This window comes from Elgaria multicarinata, chromosome 16 (genome assembly GCF_023053635.1).
Source record: "Elgaria multicarinata webbii isolate HBS135686 ecotype San Diego chromosome 16, rElgMul1.1.pri, whole genome shotgun sequence".
Classification (NCBI taxonomy): Eukaryota; Metazoa; Chordata; class Lepidosauria; order Squamata; family Anguidae; genus Elgaria; species Elgaria multicarinata.
In genome coordinates this window covers 15,720,985-15,748,448 of record NC_086186.1, presented here as the reverse complement: position 1 = coordinate 15,748,448, position 27,464 = coordinate 15,720,985, and the positions used below count along the sequence as shown (strand labels likewise).

The window sequence follows — 27,464 nt, the reverse complement described above, 5'->3', positions numbered from 1 at the left end:
AAAGACGAGGAAATTGTTGACATAACGATGCATTCAGATATGTGTATTGGAAAGATTTAGTAAAATTTATTCGGTGGTTAGTGTATGCAGAGTGATGTCATATGATTCAAAAATGTAAGCCAGGAATTAAAAGATGTGAAGGGAGACCATTTAGTTTCAGAACTTATTGCTGCCCAAGTGAAGAATTCCCCCCCCCCTTTCACCAGTATGGGTTGGAATCCCGAAAACCTTGCAGTGGAATCATTTACTAGCTGCCTAGGGCTCAATATTTGCATATGTATATATCCACCAGCATAGGCACATTTGACCCAAAATATTTTGTCCTTGTTTTGAGTGATGTAAGAGACCAGCCAAAATGGAAGTAAGCAGTTTAGTTGCCCGGAGGGAGATTTCTGCCAAAGGTTCTTGCTTTTCATACTAGAGAGGGGGGAGTTTAATGTGCCTCTGTCTCAGTTCATTTAGGCAGTGGATGGAGTGAACCAGCTGGCCCATATGCTGGTTTATTTACATATTTGAGGGTTATAATCTTCTTTTCAAAAAGTAGGATCTCCAAGGAGAACAACAATATCTAAAATAAAAATAATAATACACTAAAACAGGGAGAGGAAGCCTCTTTCACCAAGAGCCAAATTTCGTTTCAGTGAATGTTCCAGCGTTTTCTGCAAGGTGGGCTATTGTGTTGTCTGAACGCAGAACCCTTTTTCACAAGGTGAAACTACCGGGTGGGTTAATACGTTGATTGAAAGCAGCGTGTTTTCCGCAGGGTGGGTTATTGTGTTGTCTGAATGCAGCACATCGTCCACAGAGTTGTTCGTTAACCATACAGTGTGGCTTGTTAACCACTCTGAACAACCCAACAACAAGCTGTGGATTATCAAGGCAATTTATTCAAGAAAAATAAACCACACTGTGTGGTTAACAAGCCATCCTGCAGAAAATGTGCTGCGTTCAGACAACACGATAACCCACCTTGCGGAAAACACGCTGCTTTCAATCAAAATATTAACCCACCCGGTAGAAAACACACTGCATTTAGATAACACGATAGCCTATGGTGGGTTAGTGTGTTGTGTGAACCCAATTCTCTCTGTTTGTTAAGAATTAGTATCTTACCATAGCCACCTTTGGACTGCCCCAGATTCAATAGGACACATTCTTATTTGCAGCTTGTTGGATAGATGTTTCTAGGTATGTCAACACCAGGCATAGGACCACCATTGATGGCCTCATTAGTCACAAGCTTTGCGTTTTTCTTTTTCCTTTTCTCCCCAGATGATGTACCTGGGCTCAGGCCTTTGCTGTGTTGGTGCCCTGGCAGGGTTGTCTAGTCAGAGTACCTCTAGACTTGGCAATGCTCTAGGCATGATCGGGGTTGCTGGTGGCATAGCAGCAACACTGGGTGCTCTGAAACCATCACCAGAACTATTGGCCCAGATGTCTACAGCCATGGCCTTGGGTGGCACCATGGGTAAGTTCAGTATGCTGCACCAAACCACTGTTTTTTCAAACTCTGTCCTAAGGTAACCTGATATTCCTTGGCGGTTTATCTAGGTTCCCTCAATGAGAAAATCAGTGGTGGCAGATAAACTACCTAAAAGACATAAGAACATCAGAAGAGCCCTGCTGGATCAGACCAAGGGTCCATCTAGTCCAGCGCTCTGTCCACACAGTGGCCAACCAGCCATCGGCCAGGGATGAACAAGCAGGACATGGTGCAACCGCACCCTCCCGCCCATGTTCCCCAGCAACTGGTGCACACAGGCTTACTGTCTTGAATACTGGAGATAGCACAGTACACCATCAGGGCTAGTAGCCATTGCTAGCCTTCTCCTCCAGGAACTTATCTAACCCCCTTTTGAAGCCATCCAAATTGGTGGCGATCACTACATCTTGTTCCATAATTTGACTATGCTCTTTGTGAAGAAGTATTCTCCAATGTGCAGACACAGGGGGATATTGTTCTATTGTGTGTGTGCTAGGGCACATTCTCATTTAGTTCTAATTTAACAGATCTGGCCAGTACCTTGATGCAACCGGGGAGGGAGGGGCATGTGCAATTTCGGGAGCCTCTGTAAATTGCTCACTCCCCCCGTGCACCAATGGCAGCCTCAGAGGCCCTTGCTAATGAATGGAGCATTCCCAGACCGATTTGAGCGTTCAGGGCATCCCTAGTCACCAGAGCCAGATCTACACCAGTACGCTGTGAGCACATTTGGATCATGCCTCACAGTCCTTTGCCATGTGCAGGGGTTCATAGTTAGGCCAGTCTATGGGGAAAGTATTCCCTTAAAATAAGACATTTGAAAAATACTGTCATATCCTCCTAGCCTGAAACTATGCCCACTTTATTAAGTAGTTCAAGATCAATCATTTCTGTTTCCATTTTCTTCTCTTTTATTACATGTCTAGACCGCTGAATAGCCAAAGCTCTCTGGCAGTTTACAAAGATTAAAAACCTTAACAATACAATATTATGCATACTATAAAAACAGTTTCACTGCAAACATTTATTTATTTATTTACATTTATATACTGCCCCACAGCTGAAGCTCTCTGGGCGGTTCACAAAAGCTAAAAACAGTAAACATTAAAAAATATACAAAATTTAAAAACCATCAGAGACATAAAAACAACAGTATAAAAACAGCAGCATCCATTTAAAGCAACAATTCTGGGGTCCATTAAAAAACAAACTTAGCGTTCAATGCCTTTAAATTCCTGGGAGAAGAGGAAAGTCTTGACCTGGCGCCGAAAAGATAACAATGTTGGCACCAGGCAAACCTCATCGGGGAGATCATTCCACAGTCGGGGGGCCACCACTGAAAAGGCCCTCTCCCTTGTTGCCATCCTCCGAACTTCCCTCAGAGTAGGCACTCGGAGGAGGACCTTAGATGTTGAGCGCAGTGTACGGGTAGGTTCATGTCGGGAGAGGCGTTCCATCAGGTATTGCGGTCCCAAGCCATGTAGGGCTTTATAGGTTAAAACCAGCACCTTGAATTGGGCTCGGAAACGTATAGGCAGCCAATGCAAGTGGGCCAGAATCGGTGTTATATGCTCAGACCTCCCTACACCAGCTATCAATCTGGCCGCCGCATTTTGCACAAGCTGCAGCTTCCTAACCGTTTTCAAAGGCTGACCCATGTAGAGGGCATTGCAGTAATCTAATTTGGAGGTTACCAGGGTATGGACAACTGAAGCTAGGTTATCCCTGTCCAGGTAGGGGTGTAGCTGGGCCACCAACCCAGAGAAGACACACCAATATCCCATGGCCTGATTAAAATGTATTGTATGCTGCCAAATGCCTGGGAGTTGAGGAAGGTTTTAACCTGGTGCCAAAAAGATAACAATGTTGGTGCCCGGCGGGCCTTGCTGGAGAATTCATTCCATAATTGTGAGGTCACCACCAAGAAGGCCCTCTCTCTTGTTGCCACCTTCCAAGCGTCCCTCAGAACAGGCAGCTGGAGGAGGGCCTTAGACAATGAGCATAGTGTTTGGGCAGTTCATGCCAGGAGCGTTTGCTCAGGTGTTACAGTCCCAAGCTGTGTAAGCTTTATAGGTCAAAACCAGCACCTTACTGCATTAGCACTAGTCCCAGTTCCTGTGACTTCTTTTCACATTTGGATACTGAAACCACATAGGTGGAGCCAGTAACAGTGGCTGATAGAATATGTTGCACATATACTTATGCAATGCTAGACTGATAGCTCTTTAAAACAGGACCTCTTCTGGTGGAAACAATTGGGTATGCAGAAAGATGGGGAGAGGGCACTCAGCACCCTTAACTCTTTCTTTATCCACTATTTCCCCACTTAAAATTGGTCTTTTTCTCTTTCTTCACACCTTGGATAGCTCCTTTGGAGTCCTGACTGGTTCTGGCTGAAACCCAGAGTGGATTCATAGCCCCACTGACATCAGAGCCACCAGCCTCCATTGCATGCACACACACGCACACACACACACACACACACACACACACACACATTTTCTCTGCAGCATTTGAACTACGCTTGTCCTTTTTTTCTCTTTTAAAAGGGCTCTCAGGCTACCATTACACACATTTGCATATAATGAGTCGCTTGGGTCTATGGTTCCTCACCATGCAGCCATCAGCTTGCCAGGAGGCACATGGATTGTATGCGCAAAGCAACTATGTGCGAAGGACACATTCATTGACACTGCCTATGTGATCCCCAAAGCCAAACATGACTGAACCTACAGAAAAGTCACTTCTTCACCACTGCAGCAACACGAGAACTGGGCCTGGTTAATTGGCTAATATGCATCTTGAAATAGTTGACAAAAAACAAGAGTAGTTGTTTCCGAAGAAGAATCTGCCCATGGGACACCTGTTTGCTCCAATTTCTTAAAATAGAAGATAATTATTTTTATCTTTTTTTTTTTTTTTTTTGCTGCTTTGCTCTATTGCTGCTTCTGGTAACACGATGACCTCCCTACTAAAATATCAGGGATCTGTTAGAAGATCCTAAAGCATCATTGGGGACTTAAGGTATATTTAAGACCAAAAGGTGGCACTCTCCACTAAGAGGAAAGCAGAAAATCATGAAGCAAGATATGTATGTTTTAAACATAGGAAACATTTCATCTGGAACCAAACTTGCCAGCAAGTTGCTACGAAACTAAGTAATTATCATGACAGTGATATTTATGAACATATGTTAAGTTACTCCCCCAAAAGTCCCTTTGGCCCCTCACAATGCCAGCAATCACACAAGCCTATCCATGCAGAATTAACCTGAAAAACTCAGCTTGAAAAAATACTTGTGTGAGTCACCCCTCGGTGAAGACAAAATAACAAGAACCTATTGCAAAATTGCAAAAACCTACGAAACCCAAACTCTTGCAAACATGCCCTGGATATTTGTGTGTGTGTGGAGATTTTGTTTTGTATTTAGTTCCATGTGGGCACCAATCTATATATATATAAAAAACCTGTCCACAAAGGAGAAAATCAAGGCTTTCCAACAGTGGGCCTGTTCAGACGACACGCTAAGCCATGGCTAGGCTGCTAGCCCTTTTGCAGCAAATGGTTAGTAAGTGTGTTTAAACTGTGGTTATCTAGCCACCATGGCTAGGAATGGTTCATGCGGCACACTAAGACATCATGTTTAGCTCTAAATGTTTAACCACTGTGGCTTAGCGTGTCGTCTGAACATGGTCAAATATTTTTTTGTGTGGAAAAAGGGGGGGGGAATCATACGACTGCAGTCTTGTAAAAAATACCTAAAAGGTTTCAAATTATTATTATTATTATTATTATTATTATTATTATTTATTTATTTATTTATATAGCACCATCAATGTACATGGTGCTGTACAGAGTAAAACAGTAAATAGCAAGGCCCTGCCGCATAGGCTTACAATCTAATAAAATCATAGTAAAACAATAAGGAGGGGAAGAGAATGCCAACAGGCACAGGGTAGGGTAAAACTAACAGTATAAAGTCCGCACAACATCAAGTTTTAAAAGCTTTAGGAAAAAGAAAAGTTTTTAGTTGAGCTTTAAAAGCTGCGATTGAACTTGTAGTTCTCAAATGTTCTGGAAGAGCGTTCCAGGCGTAAGGGGCAGCAGAAGAGAATGGACGAAGCCGAGCAAGGGAAGTAGAGGCCCTTGGGCAGGCAAGAAACATGGCATCAGAGGAGCGAAGAGCACGAGCGGGGCAATAGTGTGAGATGAGAGAGGAGAGATAGGAGATAATTGATAATCGCTTCAAAAAGGAATTCATTTTGTTGTACAGCTCCTAACGAAGGATCATCTGATCCGAAACGTTGAGCGTTTGTACAAGTTTGGTTGAAAGTTTCTGAATATTTTTTGCATTTTGGATAAGAAAAATAAAGAAACCTCTTTTCACATCTAATAGCACCAGAGCTAGTCTCTTCTTTTCCTCATAGCCCAAATATTTAGTTGTGCCATTTTCAAACGCTCCAGCATGCATGAGTGTCCATTGCTTTCATTAATTGCAGAGGAACAGGGTATGCACTGGTTCTCCTGCACCAGGAACAGATTTCTAGATCAGAGTGCATGAGTAAAGACTACTGCACACAGCCTCATCTCAAACAAAATAAAGACACCTTTTTAAAGCCATCTAAGTTAGTGGCCATTTCTCCACATTGTCTTATGGAACTCAGTACCACAAGATGTAGTGATGGCCACCAATCTGGATGGCTTCAAAAAGGGGTTGGATAAATTCCTCGAGGCAAAGGCTATCAATGGCTACTAGCCCTGACGGTTGTGTGCTACCTCCAGTATTCAAGGCAGTAAGCCTGTGTGCACCAGTTGCTGGGGAACATGGGCAGAAGGGTGCTGTTGCACTTGTCCTGCTTGTTCATCCCTGGCCGACGGCAGGGTAGGCTATTGTGTGAACAGAGTGCTGGACTAGATGGACCCTTGGTCTGATCCAGCATGGCACTTCTGATGTTTTTATGAATCCCATGAGTTAAGATGCACTTTTGAGGCATCGGGTCTTTGAACTCATGGTGCTGTGGATGCATTTGATCAAAAGGGCTGCATCAAAATCACCAGGTTACACTTCCTAGCCAATACAGTTCTTTGAGCTCTGTGATGGTGAGGACAGATTTGTTTGGGCTGGATTCCATATGTAGCGGCAGCGTACACATGCCATCACCACAAGCTTACGTAACTGACTGGCAAGCTAGGGCTGTCGTGCGAACAGGCTCACAGTACCCAAACATTGGTTAAATAGTTATGCAGTGAAAAAACCTTCACCTCCTAGCTTGAGCCTGAATAGTTCAAGCACATCCAGAGATGGAACCTGGCGCTGTAGCGTTCAGCTCGCAAAGTATTTGGTAACCAGATCTCCAGTTTCGTCCCAGCATTCCATGAAACCTTCTCCATCCCAATAATATCCCAGCATTCAACTCATAGCTATGTTCTGTAGAAACAGGACTTTTATACCAGCTGTAGAAATAGATAATATTTGTGGGAAGTGGGTATGTTTATTTCTGTCTGTGGCTTTCGAAATATTTACTTCCAGAGAATGCGTTCCATGCAGGCTGGGCCTGCCAAGAAACTCTTGCGTACCGCAGAGGGGTCTAGGAGTTGTTGCAGGGCAAACGCTCCGTTCGCAGGGCAGATCTGTTGGGTCTGCTGGCATCACACTCCTTGTCCCCCGTTGTGCTCCCTCTTCTCCTTGCCTTGTCATGTGCACACACACACACACACACACACACACACACACACCATTTCCTTCTACCGCCACTGCATTAGTTCTATGGAGAGCCACACAGCTAGAATAAGCTATACTAGCATGAGCAGATACAAACGAGGGCAGGGCTCCTGCAGCTTTAACTGTTGTGATGAAGAGGGAATTTCACCGGGTGCTGCATGCATACAAACGGCACCTGCTGAAATTCCCTTTTCTATTCAACTGTTAAAGATACAGAAGCCCAGTCCTCCTTTTCGTAGGGTCACCCTAATGTCACATGCACACATTTCCCTGAAGAAGCTGTGGCTTGGGACACCCTGTTTTTCTCGGTGCTCTTTTGAAGCCGTTGCCTTGAAAGGTCCTTGTTGTGATATTTGTTTTGGAGGAGGCTTAAAATGAGGTTATAATTTCCGACGGCGTTCCTTCCTTCTGTCTTTGCACAAAAAAGGGTAAAACGTAATTTAAGAACGTAAACAGCCTTTTGTTACTTCGCCGGCTGTTTATTCTTTTCAGAGGGAATGAAATACAATATCGCGTGTTTTAATCTGAGATCTCCATCGCTTCGTTTTGCAGGTCTCACCATTGCGAAACGGATCGAAATCTCTGATCTCCCACAGCTCGTTGCTGCATTTCACAGTCTGGTTGGTTTGGCAGCAGTTCTGACGTGCGTTGCAGAGTACATGATTGAATATCCACACCTTGACGTTCACCCATCGGCTAACGTTCTCAAAATCGTGGCCTACTTGGGCACCTATATTGGGGGGGTGACCTTCAGTGGCTCTTTAGTAGCATATGGAAAACTGCAAGGTAGGTTTCTCTATGGTTTAGACACATCACACTGTGGTGTACAAGCTTCTGCTAGAATTGCCAAGTGCTCTTAAAAGGTTAGGAACTCTCTTCACACTGAATTTCTATAACGATGGGTGCCAGCCTTTAAAAAAAAAAAACCTTTGAAAATTTGTATGGCTTGATCCCAAGACTTTCTGAACTAGTAAATAGCTTGTTAGGACACAGCAAATTAAATACAGAATGGATGCAATGTGATGATGTTACAAGTGACATTACATGACCCATGTATGGCTGGAGACTCCAGTGTGGTGCCCATGGGCATCATAAATGTGCCTGTGGATAAATCCCTTGGTGGCTGCCAGGTTTGCTGCCCTTCCTAATTTTTGTTTTATTTCTCAAGTTTTTTTTAACTATGTTTTTTTTTTTAACCTGAGAGATTGGCCTGCTGCAAAGTGATGTCCAGCACCATCTTTATTTGGGTACAAAATGTTGTTTTTGTGTTTTGCAGCTCTCGCCCCACTTCTTTCTTGTCCTTATGTTCTTGGGCAGGTTCATTTTCTTTTGATCTCACCAGTTTGATTTCTGAAATGAGGGTTTTGTGATTGGGCGTGGCCACCATTTTGTGAGAGCACCCACAGCACTCACAAAATTCCAAAGGTGCCCACTGACCCAGAAAGGTTGGATAGAGTGTTGTACTTAGATCAGAGAGACCTGGGTTTAAATCCCCTTCCTTGCCAGCCATCAGTATAACAGGGTGACCTTGGGCCAATAGCTACCTGTCAGCCTAATTTACCTCATAGTGAAGGTGTCAGGTTTAAACCATGCCACACCATTCTGCCATATCAGTTAATGAGATCTTTGGCCTCCTTCTTTCCTACTCCTGCTTTAATTCCCTCTTCTTTATTTCTTCACACTAGAAATCCTGGCTCTCCATTTTGCTTGACCAGGAGAAAGGAGGTTTGCAGTTAACAAATCCTGCAGTTATTTTGTAATTTTCAAATGTTGCAGTTTATAGATTGGTGTGGAGGGTAAGGGTTCCTTTCCTTCACATTGTGGATCAAAGCTATTCCTGACAACCATACTTCTCACTGTCTTGTAAGAGATTTATTAGGGTGAAGGTAAATTTAATTTTTAAGGGAAACCAATAACACATTTTACACTTTACTTTGTTATTGCTTCATATAGCAGACATACACTCTAGCAAGTCAAATACTGGTCTTGTTCCTTCCCTGTGCTTCAAGAGGCCTGCCTTTTAATGTAAGATATATACATCTATAAATACACAAACACACACACACACACACACACACTTACATAGGTGTGTGTGTGTATCTATCTCTATCTATCTATCTATCTATCGATAGATCTATCTCTATTAGGGTGACCATATTCGGGAAACCAAAAAAGAGGACACCTAGTGTGTGGGGGGGGAAGCAGCTTTCTGAGTCCTGCAGAAAGTACGTTATTCCCCCGCCACCTTAAAGAACCCGATTGGAGTGGAGGAGGGGAAAGGATTTCATTCTGTACCACCACCATCCACTCCAATTGGGGCCTTTTCTATAATGTTCACGAATGACCCACTTTCCCCTTTAAGACCTCAATTGGAGCTCAGGGTGGGGGAATGATGTGCCTCAAGAAAGCATGTCATTCCCTCCTGCCATGCTAATGGCAGCCTTAAAGAGGAAGGTGTGTCATTCCAGGACATTATTGAAAATTATAGAAAATCCCCCCTGACACCATGGAAAGAACAAAAACCAGGACAAATCTGGGGAAATCCTGACAGTTGGTCACCCTAATCTCTATCACGTACATGTTTATTTTTTATTTATTGCATTTATATCCTGCCTTTTTTCCTTCTTAAGGAACCCAAGGTGGCTTACATAATCCTCCTCCTCTCCATTTTTATCCTCACAACAACAATCCTGTGAGGTGGGTTGGACTGAGAGGCTTGTGGCTGCCTCAAAGTCACCCAGTGAAGCTTCCATGGCCGAGTGGGGACTAGAACCCAGATCTCCTGGCTCCCAATACAACCCTCTAATTATTGTATCACAGTGGCTCTGTTTATCCATCACCTTATTTTGTTTAAAGCAAAAACACTTTCATTGCAAAACTTGTCCAGGGAATAGGAAGTACCTTCCTTGATGTTACAAGCACCAGCCAACTTTTGCTACCAATGTTAAGTCTTTTTTTTTTACCCTTACATTAATCAGCAGCTCTTTCAGTGAGATTCCCCCCACCCCTAATACTGAACATAGCTCTGTGCTCCAACAACATGCATTCTCCCAACAGCAAAGGAGAACAACTCCTCTTAATCTTCTTTACATGTGTCCTATTTAGTCTCTTATGTACTACAAAACCAGCAGTCTTTGTTCCCCAACCGTCTCTCAGCCAATGTATTCCAATGTTTCTCCACCTTTTGTAGTCTAATAATTTCTCCTTTGAATATTCCCGAATTTGCTCATTCGCTTCCTAAAATGCAGTGACCAAATTGTAGCTGGAGTTAAGGCCTCCCAGTTCTATAGCAGCAAGAGGACTGATGCTTCCTGTACTTTGGACACTGGTGGTTCCTGTGCTTTGCTCCTGCCAAAGCATCCCACACGGACAGTTTCTTTTTTTCATGCTGATTCATGTTCAGCAGCTTGCGATGGAGGCCAAGGCCTGGATTTTATTTCTTTCTTTTTGACATTTACACACCCAGTGGGGGTCAGAGGCAAGGCAAAGTCCCAAAACAATTCCATTTAACAACTTAAGAGGAAAATAGGGGATGGTGGTATACTACTCCTGTTTCTCATTAGCAAGGATCACTTTGTGAACCCCCCTTAATTGTTACGCATTGGCCACATTTCCACATCACACCACAGGTAGGCAACCTGCGGCCCGTGTGCTGCATGCAGCCCCCGGAGGCCTTCCCAGCACTCTGCTGTGACTGTCCAAACTCCTGAATTCCTTTCTGCAACCCTACTGCTCAGCTCTTTGGTGGGCTGAAGGGAGCAAGATGATGCTGTGGAGAAGGCATGTGGGAAGAATGATTCCTGTGCTGCTGCTCCCTATCACAATCCTGCACCCTCTCCCTCCCAGCTGCCCAGCTGATGGCTGCTTTTATCAACACTGATCAGCCATGTTGGGGGGGGAGGACGGGGTGCTTGATTGTGATGAGTAGGAATTGAAGGGCAACGCCTTTAGCAACGAATGTGAACAAAATTTGAACGAGGCATCCACAGAAAGGCAAACGTAGGGAGAAACAGCAACAATGGTTTGCCAAGAAAATCAAGACAGTCCCTGGTAAATGGGAACAGTGTGATCTTGAATTGACATCTTGGTATCCAGGAAGTTCTAACTATGTAGAAGTTTATAAGCAAAGGAACAAATGGACCTAGTGCATGGGACTCGTGTCTTTAACAAGGGAGGGGGGGAAGGGTTTGGATTGCTAACTGTTGGAATCAGAGATTGGGCACATAGGAAGCTGCCCTATACTGAGCCAGACCATTGGTTCCTCTAGCCCAATACTGTCGTCAACGCTGACTGGATTCGACTGTCCAAGGTTTCAGGCAGGGTTTTTTCCAGCCTTGCCGAGGGAAGCCGGGGGTTGAACCTGGGACTTCCTGCATGGAATGCAAGCGTTCTCCCCGCTGAGCTATGGTCCTTTCCTGCCACCTCGCTGGGGCCTGGGGACATAATCCTCAATGGGACTACTGATGGAGTAACAGGATAGAGCTTAGTAGGTTTTTTTGTGAGTACTGGAGCAGAACTGAGGCAGGGGTAGAGCCCAGTCGTTTGGAGTAAGTCAGGGTTCTGGGCTCTACAATTCAAGAAGGATGCAGACAAGCTGGAGTGTGTTCAGAGGAGGGCAACCAGGATGATCAGGGGTCTGGAAACAAAGCCCTGTGAAGAGAGACTGAAAGAACTGGGCATGTTTAGCCTGGAGAAGAGAAGATTGAGGGGAGACATGATAGCACTCTTCAAATACTTAAAAGGTTGTCACACAGAGGAGGGCCAGGATCTCTTCTCGATCCTCCCAGAGTGCAGGACACGGAATAACGGGCTCAAGTTACAGGAAGTCAGATTCTGGCTGGACATCGGGAAAAACTTCCTGACTGTTAAAGCAGTACGACAGTGGAACCAGTTACCTAGGGAGGTTGTGGTCTCTCCCACACTAGAGGCCTTCAAGAGGTAGCTGGACAGCCATGTCAAGTATGCTTTAGGGTGGATTCCTGCATTGAGTGTGGGGGGTGGGTGGGTTTGGACTCGACTTCCAACTCTACTATTCTATGATTCTATGAGGGTATCAATTGCATTCCCCCCAAAAATCCATCCACTTATAGGGTATTCTTTTCTTTTAACAATGGGGAGATGGTGGTGCTTGCCCTTATAGTTCTGGCACAAACAAACTGCTAATTGCCAAGACTAGTGGTTATATTATTTTGACCCAGTGATCATCCTTCCTCATTTCTTTAGAATTTCAGCTATTAACACAGCAAAATGTTAAGCCTTGAATATTGTTGTTCCAGGTATGTTAAACTCTGCTCCGCTCCTTCTGCCTGGTCGACATTACTTGAATGCTGGATTGTTGGCCGCTTCAGCCGGTGGAATGGTTCCTTTTATGCTGGACCCCAGCTATACCACCGGCATGGCCTGTCTTCTTGGAGTTTCAGGACTCTCCTCAATTATGGTATGGAATAGGGACGGCAACTTCGGGTTTAAAAAACAAATCCCCTAGCCAGATCAGGAACCAGAGCTGAGAGTGGAACCAGGGTAGGCAAAAGGACAGAATCAGAAGGGAACTTTCTTGGTCAGAACAGAACCTTTTAGAACATGTTCAGTAATGGAACGAGCCTGGAGTTGGGGATGCTGGGCACTGAGCTTTGCTTTACCCATTTGGACCAGTAGTTTGACTGGATTCCTAGCTTTCATCAGAAAAAAGTGTCTAGTCCTTACAGGGCAGAGTTTTTTTTTTAAAGGGCATGTAGTATTCTGCCCAAACCATTTATGAGAAAAAAGCACGCACTGTTTTCCATTGTTTTTGGCCAATGAGGGATGTTACAGCTATGACTGACCTATAGGGAAATACTGATGTGTACAACATTGGCCCTGTATTTGGTAGGCAACATGAAACTTCAGGTTCAGCTAGATAGTAGGCCTTTTGCCATTCTCCGATCAACAGAGTAGTATCTTCTTCCTGTTGCACTTTCAGCTCTATATCCCAGTTTCAGCCACTGACACCAGAGATCCAGAGCTGGGGAGTATACCTTCCAGGTTCAGTTTTAGGTATCATTGCTCAGAGCCTTGGGCCAACCTGGCTCTATTACTTAACAGGTCAGAGAATGAGATCAGTAGCAGATGGGTGTTGTTGTTGTTGTTGTTGTTGTTTACAAGCCAGCTGTGTAATTGACAGACTTGTCAGACCTGAGTACCAATTATCTTGCCAGAATGTGGTTTAACTGGTTGGTGGCGTGCAGCCATCCATCTGAAGAGCCGCCTTGTCAGTCTGCCAGACCGAAAGGATGGGTATAAATTTAGTAAATAAATAAATAGCAGCAACACAGTCTGTGCTGTTGGGCGCAAACAAGATAATTTGGGATATACAATTGGTGTCACCTTGGTCCTGGACCCTGAAGAGAGGGAAAAAAAGAGGCAACTATTTTGTTGTTTGTGTGTGCTGGGCCCAGTAAAATGTTATGGCCTGCTCAGACAAAACGCTAAGGCATGATGGCCTAGCATGTTTTTCCTAACCATGGTGGCTACATAACCACAGTTTAACCATGCTGCAAAAGGGTTAGCAGCCCTAACCATGGCTTAGAGTGTTGTCTGAACCTGCCCGTTGTTTTACCTATGATGTGTATAAGAAATACAAAATAGGTAAGATGAAAAGCTGACTTGCCTGTGTGGAATTTCAAACCAGGTAGCACAAAAACATCTCCCGGGAATATCCAGCATCTACTGAACAACAGCAACACCCAGCTGTGGGTGGAGGGGGAGGACTTGGTACTGTTCTGAGTACTTCGCAAAGCCGTCTTCAAAATATTTGTGCAGCTCTATAGAAATTCCTTTACAAATCCATTGCAACCCCTGCAGGATCCCACAAACCACATGTGCAGGGTTCCAAGGCATTTTTCACTGTGGGCAGCATAGTAAAATAAGCTATTGGTTTTGTCAGTCAGATCTCCATGAAATCTTAAAATCCAGAGGGAGAGAGAGAGAGAGAGAGAGATTATGAAATAGTAGTAAAGGCAAGCTATGGTGTGGGGCCATATCTGAGATCCTGCTGATAGGTGGTCAGGAAAGTTGGGTGTTAATCATGAAGGGCCTCTATTTGCACCCTTACTGCTACTTTTAAAAATAATTTTCTAGTGCCGATGGAGTGCTAGGAACTATAGAGGATATTCAAGGAACGTGTTGAGAACAAGAGAAGCAGGCCACAGGTCCTGTGGGTCTTGTTGTCTTAGCAAGGTGGACAGTTCAGAAGTAAAATGCAGGAAAGTAGATAAGGCCTTGATTTAAAAGAAGCTCCATTGGACATAGTGCAAAATGGCCACTGTCAGCTTTCAGTATATAATACTTAAAGTTCAGTGTGTGTGACCCCAGCTTTTTCTCCATGTCTATGCGTGAGGTCTTCTAATGATTGCATTCCCATTTGTTTTCTCGCTTCTGATGTAATCTCAGTCTAAACCACTGTGCTATTGCATAACCGTAATGCTCCTTTGATTCTGCTTCCCTCCTATGGTGCATAAAATCCGGCAGGGAGTTACCCTGACAGCAGCGATTGGCGGAGCAGATATGCCTGTAGTGATCACTGTACTCAATAGCTACTCTGGATGGGCACTGTGCGCGGAAGGGTTTCTTCTCAACAACAACCTGATGACTATTGTCGGAGCCTTGATTGGTTCTTCTGGAGCTATCCTATCTTACATCATGTGTGTGGTAAGCTGAGCATATGTGCACTGTAGCATATATATATATATATATATATATATATATATATATATATATATTCATGTGGCCCCTGCTAGACATTTTTTTGGGGGGTGCATTTTTAAGCAAATCCCTCAGAGGTGCATACTTGGTGGGGGCAATGCACCTCCCCCTCATCATTAAAAACTGCCCACCATGCTCTAGAATGTCAACCTTCTATCAGTGCCCATTAAAGGAACTTCTTTGAGTATTAACTATAGGGGCCAAGTGGAGATGTAAAGTTAAAAATAGTTTGCTTTCTTTATTCATGGCTAAAGTGTTATGACTGAATACCCAAACCATAGTTAAGAATTAGCCAAAAAAATAGGATCGTGGATTTGTAAACCATGGTTTAAATTAACCATGGTTAAGCATGACACTTGCACTGAGTAAACCATTGTTCAAGTAGTTTCCATGCATCTCTGTTCACTCTAAGTGGAAAGCAAACCTCACCAGTGTTTTTCATTGGACCTGAAGCCATTAGTTTTGTTGTTGTTGTTAATGTATGTTTTATGGTTGTCCAGGCCATGAACCGATCTTTGCCAAATGTCATTTTGGGTGGATATGGTACAACATCTACAGCTGGCGGAAAGCCCATGGAAATAGTTGGAACACACACTGAAGTTGGTATTGATCAAACTGTTGAACTGATAAAAGAAGCTAACTCTATCATCATTACACCTGGTAAGAGTTCAATTGAGTTTTATTAAACTGTTTGGTAGTCATGCATTTGGGCTAAGAAAAGAATGTTGACTAAGTTGTGCTATTCACTGGGGTACACGGTGCAGTTCCCACAATGCCCTCCAATTAACAAAGGAAGATTCACCATGTGGAATACAAAGGTAACTAATCTCTAATCTCTTACTTGTTAAGCCAAATGTTTTTAGTTAATTGGGTAGAGAGAGCTGGAAGAGGGGTCCTATGTAGTGCTCAGCCCATTAATTTCAGTGGATTTCATGAGCATAAATTTCTGGAGGCAGCTTTGCTACCATCTGTGCTTCAGCTGACATCACGGATGGCCATGAAGTGAGGACAGTTGGACAACTTTATGGCCAAGCCTGAGAATTGTACTTCTCTTGAATGCTGAGGCAAATATTTTGACCTGGAATGAGCTGCACAGTTCCTCCGTGCCTTGGGAAAGTACAGAATGTCACCAACAGGAAACTTCCTTTTCTAGAACAGAGGGAGAGAAAGAGATATGGAGAAATTTCTGAAACTGAGAGCTGATTGCATATTTCACTTCCTGCTTGTAGGAGAAGATTCTGAAGGAAACCAGAGCTGATTTTCACTTCTTTCTCTGATTGGGGGCGGTGGGGAGGTAAAAAACAGGAGGTAGATTAGGAAAAGTCTGCCGCTACCAAGTCCAAAACTCAGCTTACATTCAGGTTCCTGTTTGTCCTCTCTGGGTTTTGCATATGTGGGCAGAACCTGAAGGGCATGAATTACGACTGGAAAATCTGTAAATAGCAGCTGTGGTAGACCTGACTTAATTATGCTATTTCCGTGTTCATTCTGTTTAGCCTCCTGTGGCGCCCATTAAATCTGAATAAACTCATAACCCCTAGTTATTATAAAGTTGAAAACACATCCCTTAACTTAAGCAAAATGGCTGCTGAGTGTTTGATGCTATTTTTAAAATGTGTGGTAAGATCAGGAAGCGTCCATTTCTCAGCTATATTATATGACTGCAAAATGGCCTTCCTCCTCCTCTTCTTCTTTTTATACGAAACCAAAACAACACATCATATTGGATAAAACTGAGCCCATGGCCAAAAAGAAATGAAAAGAGCAATTCACTAATGGCAATGTCAGGGAAAATGTTCCTTTAACGCAAGTGGGTGTTGGGTGCATTGAGCGGTTCACAGGAGCGTCCAATTAAACTGGCTGGTGGTCTTGGCAAAACAGCTTTAGTCTGGATACTTGAGCCAGGCCTGTGTCCCGCCCCCCCCTTGGGCTGTGAGAGGTCAAAAAATTGCATATCCTTTGCATTGGGCAGGGCCAATCTGTTCATCTGACTTGTGTGTGCTTCAGGTTGGCTCTGTAGGCAGCTGCTTGTAACCAGGAAGGAGAAGCAACACGGATAGAAAAACTGACATGTTGAAGTTAATTATTTCTTCCAAACCTACTGTTTTTGAGGGAGGTGGGCGATGAGAGAGAGAGAGAGAGAGAGAGAATTTAATACTTCAGAGATGCTTTTTCAGGCACGCTTGGGAAAAATAACAATGTTACATGCTTATAGTGCTCTAATAGTCCCTCCTGGGCACGATACCCAAATTCTTCTCTTTTAGAGACTGGAGAAAGCATATGCGATGGGGCTTGGGAAAGAAACTTCATCTGGAAATCAAGAACAAGTTCCCCTGGTTCTTTCCTAGCACTAGGGGATCTTGGCGATGACTTGAATTGGCTCTTTATGCTTTTTTTCCTTACCTACTCCTAAATGTCCATCTTAATTTCCTTATTGTGGCAGACATTGTTCTATAGCGACAGTTGTTTTACCTTCTGGGAAAACGTTTGTTTGTTGGCCACTCTGGACTTCTAATGCAAATTTACAGCTAGAGAAATTGAAGCCATACTCTTTGTTTACATTCAGAGCGGGTGTTAGCAGTCAGCATCACTGGGCATCTTTCATTGCCCACTACCTACCAGGGGGCCCACTGCTGACCATTGGAGTCTCCTGGCCTTTGCTGCTGCAAAGGAAAACAAGGCCTTTCCTTGCTTTAATTAAGCTGTGAGCATGGATACAAAGGAACTTCAGACATACTGGCTTTCTGAACATGTGCATGCCTTTCATAGCATTACCCTAACACCTTGGCTCAAGAATTTTGGAGGCTGGATCCAGTATAGATCAAAAGGAACAATAGTTTGGCTCTGGAGAATTAAACGAAGGTTCAGAATGCTTTCTGGCCACTTGAATGGGCTCAATCTTGGTGGGTATTCATGGCAGGAACGGTTTGGGTAATCCGGACGGTGTCTGAACCTGTTGGCCTGTCTAGAAAGTGGAGATGCTTGGACCATGAAGCTGAATGGTGGAGATACAGCACAGATACTGGACAGAATATTTGCCACTACAAGATGAATTGATGGCCACCAATTTAGATGGCTTTAAAAGGGGATTGGACAAATTTATGGAGGATAAAGCTATCAATGGCTACTAGTTCTGATGGCTACATGCTACCCCCAGTATCAAAGGCAGTATGCCTATGTACACCAGTTGCTGGGGAACATGGGCAGGAAGGTGCTATTGTACGCATGTCCTCCTTGGAGGTTTCCCACAGGCATGCTGGACTAGATGGACTCTGGTGTTATCCAAAAGACTCTTATTGGGTTTTTATGTTTGACAGAGTAAAATTGCCCCCTGCCCCCCCAAAGCGAGGATTTTTCTGTCAGGCAACATAGTTACATTTGCTTTTTATAAGCAAAAAAGACCGTTTCCTGTCTCAGAAGTTTTAAAATATAAAATTACACAGTTGGGAAAGACAAGAGAAGACAAGGGATGGGAGAGATAAGGATTAAAAGGGATGAGCATGGGCAAATCCAGTTAAGGTCGCAATCCTATGCAGGTTTAGATAATGGACTGAGAGTTTTTCTGTCTAAACATGCATAGGATTGCACCCTAAATCTGCTTTGAGTTTGTTTTTGGTTGGGGATGAAGACCTGGGTGTGACGAGTTCCGCAAGGGCTTAAGCACTGACATTTTCATTCATTGTTGCAGGTTGGGGGCTTTGTGCAGCCAAGGCTCAATATCCCATTGCTGACATGGTGAAAATGCTTAATGAACAAGGAAAGCAAGTCAGGCAAGTGCAACCAAATAGGTGGATGGAAACAAATTGCATTAATGGTTGTTTGTTTGTTCGTTTGCTTTTAAATCAGCTCTAGCCTCAAGAGAGCTGTAGTGATTCCAGTCCCCACAGCCTCTTATTGTGAAGTCATTGCAGCTCTTTGATGCTACTGTTCTGGAGCAAGAATATTCTCAAAAAAGACCAAAATGTTGCTTTATCGGTTTATCTGATCCCATCACCATTCAGGCATGCCATATACGTACATAAAGACTTGGATCAAAGACCCTGCTTTCCACAAGAGAAAGGGCTCAACTCATGGAAGGTCCCTCTACCCAATTTTGGTCGATCCCCCTAAGCACCATCCCCACACTCACCATGGCTCACACCATTAAGCAGGGTCTTCAGACTCTGTGTAGCGTTTTCAGGGACCTGGAAGAGCTCTCATGGAAAGGAGGTGATGGGGAAGTCCTCTTCTTCCAATGTAATTGATCCAGCTTAAATCTAGATTCAACCCAAGGACTGCTTTGCTGGTATGAAAACACATTTGCTGCATTTTTCTTGACACGTTTGGTGTACATTTCTTGGTACATAGGAACATAGAAAGCTGCCTTATAGTGAGTCAGACCACAGGTCCATCTAGCCCAGTATTGTCAACGCTGACTGGCAGCAGCTCTCTAGAATTTCAGGCTGGATTCTTTCCAAGCCTTGCCTGGAGAAGCTGTAGGTTGAACCTGGGACTTTTTGCATGCAAAGCCTATGTTCTGTCACTGAGCTAAAGCCTCTCCCTTTGATAAACATGAAGAAAGGTAGTGCACGCTAGGGGTGTGCACGGACCCCCCGCTCCGACCCGCTCTCCGCTCCGCTCCGCCCCGCCCATACTCCGCTCCTTTTTGCCGCGGAGCTCTGGCTCCGAATCGGAGCTCCGCAGCGGAGGGGAGTGGCGCCAGGTAAGGCCGGGAGAGGAGGGCGGGGGGGGGGTTACCGGGCCCTGCCGCTGTCGCTGCCCGTGCGGCGACGGCGGCAGAGCCCGATAAGGGACCAAGGGGGAGGGGGGCCTTACCTGCCTCCGTCTGCGGTTCGTCGGCTTCTTCAATTGAGCCCGCGGTTCAACCAGGAAGTCTGGGCCACAAGTGCCCAGACTTCCTGGTTGAACTGCAGGCTCAATTGAAGAAGCCGACGGACCGCGGACAGAGGCAGGTAAGGGAGAGGAGGGGGGGTTTACCGGGCCCTGCCGCTGTCGCCGCATGGGCAACAGCGGCAGCGGCAGGGCCCGGTAAACCCCACTTACCTTTCCGGCGGAGCTCCGGATCGAGGCGAAGGATCCACCTTCACCTTGATCCTCTTCACCACGCTCCGCCGGCCCCCCAATCCTCTTCGCCTCCGCCTTAAGGGGAGGCGAAGCACCCCGCTCCGCTTCTAATTCGCCGGTCCGATTAGAAGCGGAGCACATCCCTAGTGCACACACACATACGCATACTACGTTTTCTATGAGTGCCAACTATGCTGACCTAACAGCTGCAACACAGGCAGAAACCAGCAGCCAAAAGCTTTTCCCTCCATAAAGATAAGTGATGGGGAAAGTTGCACCCATGAACTCCTGCATGCAATAAAGGCACGGAGCCTCTGTCCATTAAAACAGTGGCAAGCTTTCCAGGTTTTCTTCTGCACACCCCACTCTGTTCTGCCACCAGACTCCTGGCAGAACAAACAGTATTATGTTCCTTACGCTTCCCAGGAGTCTAGATTTTCCTCCCTCTTGTAACAAGGCCATAGTTCCACTGCTTTGTGATGATGGCATTGCAAGTTGCCAGAAATGTTAAAAGGGGTCTAGTTCGAAGAACATCCGTTGCTTATTCTTTATGAAGGAAAACAATCATAATTATGCCATGCCATACTCAAGATAGCCCTTTGGAAAGGGCCTTGCTGTATTATCTAGCTACACTCTTCATTCGCACCTACCCTTCAGGGGAACGGGGCAAGGCATAATGACAGCAATAATATCCAAGGATGCCTCTGAGAGAGCCAATAAATGAAGTGGTTTAGGATCAAACTAGACAAGGCAATTGTGTTTATGTGTATGTGTGTTTTAAAGAAAATAGCACCTGACAAGAGTGTGTGTGATCTGCATTGGGACCATGGGGGATTTGACCCTTTGTCCCTGCTGTGGTCCCATTTAGGATCCACCAATTCTGGTTGCAGTTATGGGAGTTTTCCTCTTGTGGGGAATGCAACACATCAGAACCATAGCAGGGCAAGGGCTTAAAGTTTCATCTACGTAGGCCCCATTCAGAAGACACCTTAAACCAGTGGTTCTCAACCTTCCTAATGCCGCGACCCTTTAATACAGTTCCTCATGTTGTGGTGACCCCCAACCATAAAATTATTTTCGTTCTTCTCTACACGATCCATTGTCATGGGATGGTTTGCTAATGAAAATAATGCATAACAATAGCTTTAATAATACAAAAGATGATACATGACATAGTCCAGTCAATACAGTTTCCTAAGACCATCGGAAATATGTGTTTTCCGATGGTCTTAGGCGACCCCGTGAAAGGGTCATTCGACCCCCAAAGGGGTCCCGACCCACAGGTTGAGAACCGCTGCCTTAAACCATGGCTTTAACCATGGTGGTTAAAACAGAAAGCCAGGCCGTGTTCAGAAGTCACCTTAAACCATGACTTTAACCTTGGTGAATAAAACAAAAAGCCTTATTCACTGCAGTTAAAGCCATGGTTTGAGGTGTCTTCTGAACACGGCCTAGCTTTCTGACTTAGCCAGCATGGTTAAAGCCATGATTTAAGGTGTCTTCTGAACAGGACCCCCTCTATTACTAGACTGATCTAGATTATACTTCCCCACTTGATGGCTGTTTGTTGTTTGATGATCACATATTCTTTCGGCCTTTGAGTACTGAATCTCCATGGGGGAGGGAGAAGATGTAGATTTTTTTTTTCAAAAAACTCTGCTCAACCACGAAGCTCCGTAGGAGAGATTGGGCCAGTAACTCTCAGCCTAACCTACCTCACAGGCTTGAAATAAATTATGTTAGCCATAATTAGGGAAGGAATTGAGAATAAAACTGCCAATATCATACTGCCCTTATATAAATCTATGGTGCAAGCTCACTAAGAATGCTGTGCACAGTTCTGATCACCACAACTAAAAAAAAGATATTGTAGAGTTGGAAAAAGGGCAGAAAAGGGCAACTAAAATGATCAAGGGGCTGGAGCAACTCCCCTACGAGGGAAGGTGGCAGCAGTTGGGATTGTTTAGCTTGGAAAAAAGAGGACAAGGGCAGACATGCTAGAGGTGTACGAAATTATGCATGGTGTGGGGGGAAGTGGTGTGGTGAGGGAGACATTTTTCTCCCTCTCACATAATATTAGAACCCAGGGTCATGCCATGACGCTGATCAATGAGAGATTTAGAACAGATAAAAGAAAGGGCTTCTTCACACAATGCATAGTCAAACTATGGCATTCACTTCCACAAGAAGTAGTGATGGCCACCACTTTGGATGGCTTTCAAAGGGGACTGGAGAAATTCCTGGAGAAGAAGGCTATCAATGGCCACGAGTCCTGATGGCTATATGCTACCTCCAGGATCAGAAACAGTACGCCTATGTACACCAGTTGATGGGGAACATGGGCAGGAGGGTGCTGTTGCACTCATGTCCTGATTGTGGGTTTCCCGTGGCCAGCTGGTTGACCACTGTGTAACAGAATGCTGGACTAGATGGACCCTTGGTCTGAACCAGCATGGCTCTTCTTTATGTTCTTAAATGAACATCTCCTGCCATGTGTTCCAAATTGCAAATATTGCTCTCCCTTTAAACTGTCCTTCATGCATGCTGACTGCCCCTGCTACACACACACACACACACACACACACACACACTTATTGCAACTGGTTCAGTCAGGAGGTAGGCGCGCGTTAGAACTGGCCTGCATCCACTTGTGAAGTATTGCTGACATTTATCAGTTCCTTTTTATTAGTTCAGCATGTCTTGGATACAAAACGGCCATTCTTTTCTCTCCCGGTTTCCAGGTTTGGCATCCATCCGGTTGCAGGCCGTATGCCAGGACAGCTGAACGTTCTGTTGGCAGAAGCCGGTGTGCCTTATGACGTTGTGTTGGAAATGGATGAGATAAATGAAGATTTCCCAGGTAAAGACAGGGGGTGGGGGGAAACACACGCACACACACACACAGAGCGGCTTGTCTTTTATTCAATAAAATGTTAATTTTATTGTCTGCTCTTGCAGTTAGACCAAAGAATAATAATTCTGCCTCAAGCGGTATTTTGGTACTTAATGGGAGCTTAGGTTCCATTAAGACCCATTCATTTCAATTGGTCTACTCTAAATAGGGCTAGCATTAGGTGCTTAAAGACACAGAATTAAGATTTGATAACAACAAAGTTTCATGTGGCTCAAAGAAAAGCCAACTTGTGTATCTTATATTAAGTTAATAAACAACCAAGCATTTGCTCTAGAATGAATCACAGCAATGAACTTCTCCCCACCCCTCCATCAAATGCATGTTTGTACTCTGAATATTTGGCGAAATAGACATGTGACATCAAATATTAGGCTCGTTTCAAACATTACTGTTATGGCACAGGAGCCAGTTCCATGTAATCTGGTCCTACGCCACACCAGTCATGTCATAAGAACTTAAAAAGAACCTGGCTGGATTACTCGAAAAGTCTATAAATTATGTTTCCAGAAGTAGCCAACCAGGTCTCTCTAACTGCTCTTCAGCATGAGAATCAACAACTCCCACTGTGGTTTGTTCCTGTAAGCAGGAACTACATGCGATGGACAGGTTGCATGGTTATTTTCCAGGCCTTTCCTGGTGGCCATGGCCAGTGTCAAGTGTAGGCATGGTTGGGCACCTGCCAATGATCCACAGCCCAGCAGGGGCCCACCAACAAGAGACCCCTGAAGCTGCTCCTCTTCACCATTGCTACTTGTTTGTTTACCTGCCTCTTGTGCTGGACCAGTCAACGGTGATAGTTGAAGGAAAGCAGTAGATTCCACTGCCTACTTGTTGCATGACTCTATGGCTGTAGCTAGACCTAAGGTTTATCCCTGGATCATCCAGGGGTCAAACCTGTTCATCTAGGTGACACACAGGGGATCCAGTGCTCAGGCAGGGGCGAACCCTGGATGATCCCAGGATAAACCTTAGGTCTAGCTGTGGCCTATGCCTCTCAAGCAAGCAAGTGGTAGCAATGAGGGGGAGGGGGAGGACCAATGAGCTGGTCACAATGGCAGTGAGAAGGTGACTTCACCAAGGGAGAGGGTCTCTTGCCTAAGGACTTTTAAAAAATACTGCTGCCCCTGGTCAGCACTGACATATAAACTAATCACTTAATCTGCCTGCCAAAATGGTTCCTGTTTAGAAACATTCCCAGTGCAACATGAGTCTGAAATAGGGATGACCAAATCTGTCAGATTCGGTTTCTCCCAATTTCTCATTTTTCCAACCTTAAATTCACCCTGAACTTTGAGATTTTTAAAAAAAGTTTGCATGAAAATTGATAAGCGCTTTTGTGCACATTTCTCCAAATTCGTGCATTTTTATCCAATATATGCAATTTTGGGTAAGCCATTTCTCAAATAGAATGCACTTTGGTATGCTTTTTTTTGGGGGGGGCGGACTGGAGAACTCCATTGCAAAATTTGTAGAAGTGCTCATTTTAAAGGGTGACTCAATTTTGCCTTGCGTAGTGGTTAAGTACGAAATTAGGAACCACGCAGAAGCAGCTCCCAAGGCACAATGGTGAGGTATCGAATCTGGCATTCATGAAAAATTCCATGGCACTGATGACTTCATTTACATTCTCTTAGGGAAGTCTGTTCTAACAGTTGTGGAGCTGCTGCCACAGAGGCCATGGCTAGACAAGGGGGGGTAAAAGGGCGACGATCTCGCGATTTTATGATCGCGAGATCGTCCTCGTTTACACGTGGCGCACGACCTTGCACCCGCCATTTTGTTTTTGTTTTTAAAAGGGACGGAGCACTCGTGTGGAAAAAGTGTTTGTTTTTTTAAAAATTAATTTCCCCACTCCCCCCACTCCCGATGGGCACAGAGCTCCTGGCTCCTCGCAGTTACTCACAAGGAGCCAGGACAAACTGTGATGGTGGGCCACACTTCCTGCGGTCTCAGGATCATCCCAAGACCACGGAAAAACCACAAAAAAAGGGTAGGGTGATATCCCGGGGCAAGGGAGGGATCATCCCTCCCTAGTCCCAGGATCATCCCTCCCTAGTCCCAGGATCCCCTGTGCGTCATGTGGACTCGCCGGGACGATCCCTGGGATATCACCCTGTCTAGCTGTGGCTTAAGTCACAACTGTTTTGCCCTAATCTGTTTCGCTCTGCTTCTCTGCCTTCTTCTCCCACCTTCCCCTGCTTGCTCCAAGCAAGCGACTCAGGTACTGACCCCAGCAGCTTCTGCTTACTTGACCGCAATAATCATCTTACACAAGGACCTGACAGTCTGGACCAGCTACACACCTGAAGTCTATACATTCCAGGTGTGCTACTGCTTGTACGCAAATGGCATTGGGCCATATCCTAAACTTCAGCTTTGTAGAAAGCTACCCTGGAAAGCAGTTCTGCTGTGTAGCATACTTTTTCAGCAAGCTTCAGAGGTGGTCTGCTTTCCCAGACTTTCAGATGGTTTGATGTCTCTTTGGGAGGTCACATTTTATAGCCGAAGCATGGAAAGGTGCTGGTGCTGGACCAGAATTAAATGATCAAACTAACATTATGTCTATGAATCAGCAGCTTACAGCTGTCAAGATGATATTCCAGTATGAAATCTCTCTAAGCAGTGAGATGAGCAGTAGTATGGGAACCGGAATGCAGCCAAAAAGAGATTTGTAAAAGGAATTTAAACCATATAGATTGAATCAAGACACTGTCTAAAAAATAATGTTTTGAAAGGAAAGACCTATACTTTCTTTTTTTCTTGAATTCCAGGTGATAAGGAACAATCTGATCACCCCCCGTTTTCCTATACAGCTCCTTCATATTTGGCAAATGTTTTTCTGCTTTCATACTTTGCAGAACCGGCCAAGAGAATTGCTCTTGGTCTTGGTCAATTGTAATGGATGAAAATAACCTTAGGAGCAGTTGTGAACATTGATCCACACAATTCGTAACACCATAGTTGAACTAGTTAATTATTATGAATTATTATAATCTTTGGCTCTTTGGGGTGTGGGTGTGCTGTTACATTAAGAGCACTCTTTGTAATAATTTTCATTTATCGTTATAGCGGCATCAGATGAAGTGGACAGTGTAATAAATGTGTTAGCCTTTAAGCTGCCACAAGGCTCTTTTCTGTTTTACTGCAACAGACTAGCATGGCTACCCCTCTGGGAATCATAACTAATTTGTACACTGCCCCTTCATTCAAGAGATTGGTTAGGCCAAGAGATAAAGCCACAGTTCATCAGCGTGGTGAAGGACCAACTAACCTCCCTCCATCATGCAGGTGATGTAATGCAGCCTTTACCAATCTGGTATCCTCCAGATGTGTTGGACTACAATTCCCAGAATCCTTCAGACACGTTGGGAAAGGCTGATATAATGGGCTCATCTACACCAAGCAGGATATTCCACTATGAAAGCAGTATGAAAGCGGTATATAAAAGGCAGGAGCCACACTACTGCTTTATAGCGGTATTGAAGTGTACTGCAGGATCTACACTACTGGGGTATAGTGGTACTAAAGTGCACTGACAACTATTGGGGCCCATGACACATCTCCACCAAGCAGGATGTAACACTATGAAAGTGGTATGAAAGTAGTATATGGTATGTGTCATGGGTCCCAACAGTTGTCAGTGCACTTCAACACCACTATAAAACAGTAGTGTGGCTCCTGACTTTTATATACCGCTTTCATAGTGGAATATCTGCTTGGTGGAGATGAGCCCGATGTATGATCCATGCACTCTGTAGAGGCCCATTTGTATTAATTTCTCCCTACTTGTTTGAGGAAGAGAAATTGCACAATTCAGACTTGCATGCAATCAAATATCAGCATGGTATACCTGTCTCATATTATTACAGCATCTACACAGCAAAGAAGACAAGAGGGTACCTTGAAAGGCCCAGTAAGTTGTGTGATCAAATGATGGATCCATATGTCCCAAGGTCATCCACTGAAGTCATGAATGATTGATAAGGCATTTCAACATTGGTCTTCCCAGTTCCATTCCAACACTCCTTCCATTACACCACAATAGCTCTTAATAAAGCATCCTGATGTAACTTAGTTATCCTTGAATTTGGACACCATCTTGAATGAACGGTGGGCCTTTAAGGGCCCCAGTTCAGCAAAACTCCATCTGCCTTGTGTTTTGTGTAAGACTCTAAAGATTCTGTTCATAGAAGCCAGATGGATTACTTTCCCTCACTAAATTTGCATCCCTACCTATAAATTATATAAGTTTTATGCAAACGTGTCCTCTTTTGCGGTGATCCATTTTCTCTTACTTTGGAAATGACTGGGGAGACCCTGCTTTGAAATTTCCAATCAGCCTTGAAACTCACTGGATGAACTTGGGCCAATCACTTTCTTTCAGGCTAGCCTACTGGATAAAATGGTGTGGTCCAATGGTGCCTCGAGTGCCTTCATAAATGAATAAGGACTAGAAACTTCAGAGTAGCACTGTTAGTTTCCTACGTTACTCATCTTGCTCATCTTCCTGGACTGTGATCTGTGCAATGGGAGTTAGCATA

The 27,464-nt window shown here is 44.5% G+C and overlaps 1 protein-coding gene across 1 annotated transcript in view; it reads left to right on the top strand.

The window, feature by feature from the left end:
• The window catches only part of LOC134409470 (NAD(P) transhydrogenase, mitochondrial-like), a 69,438-nt gene that overhangs the window by 39,954 nt on the left and 2,020 nt on the right, over nucleotides 1-27,464 (top strand). Inside the window, exons 13-19 of the mRNA XM_063142205.1 lie at nucleotides 1,273-1,468; nucleotides 7,758-7,991; nucleotides 12,482-12,642; nucleotides 14,712-14,891; nucleotides 15,446-15,605; nucleotides 18,634-18,715; nucleotides 22,751-22,869. Coding sequence (XP_062998275.1) covers nucleotides 1,273-1,468; nucleotides 7,758-7,991; nucleotides 12,482-12,642; nucleotides 14,712-14,891; nucleotides 15,446-15,605; nucleotides 18,634-18,715; nucleotides 22,751-22,869 — 1,132 coding nt within the window. The remainder of the gene's footprint in view (nucleotides 1-1,272; nucleotides 1,469-7,757; nucleotides 7,992-12,481; nucleotides 12,643-14,711; nucleotides 14,892-15,445; nucleotides 15,606-18,633; nucleotides 18,716-22,750; nucleotides 22,870-27,464) is intronic.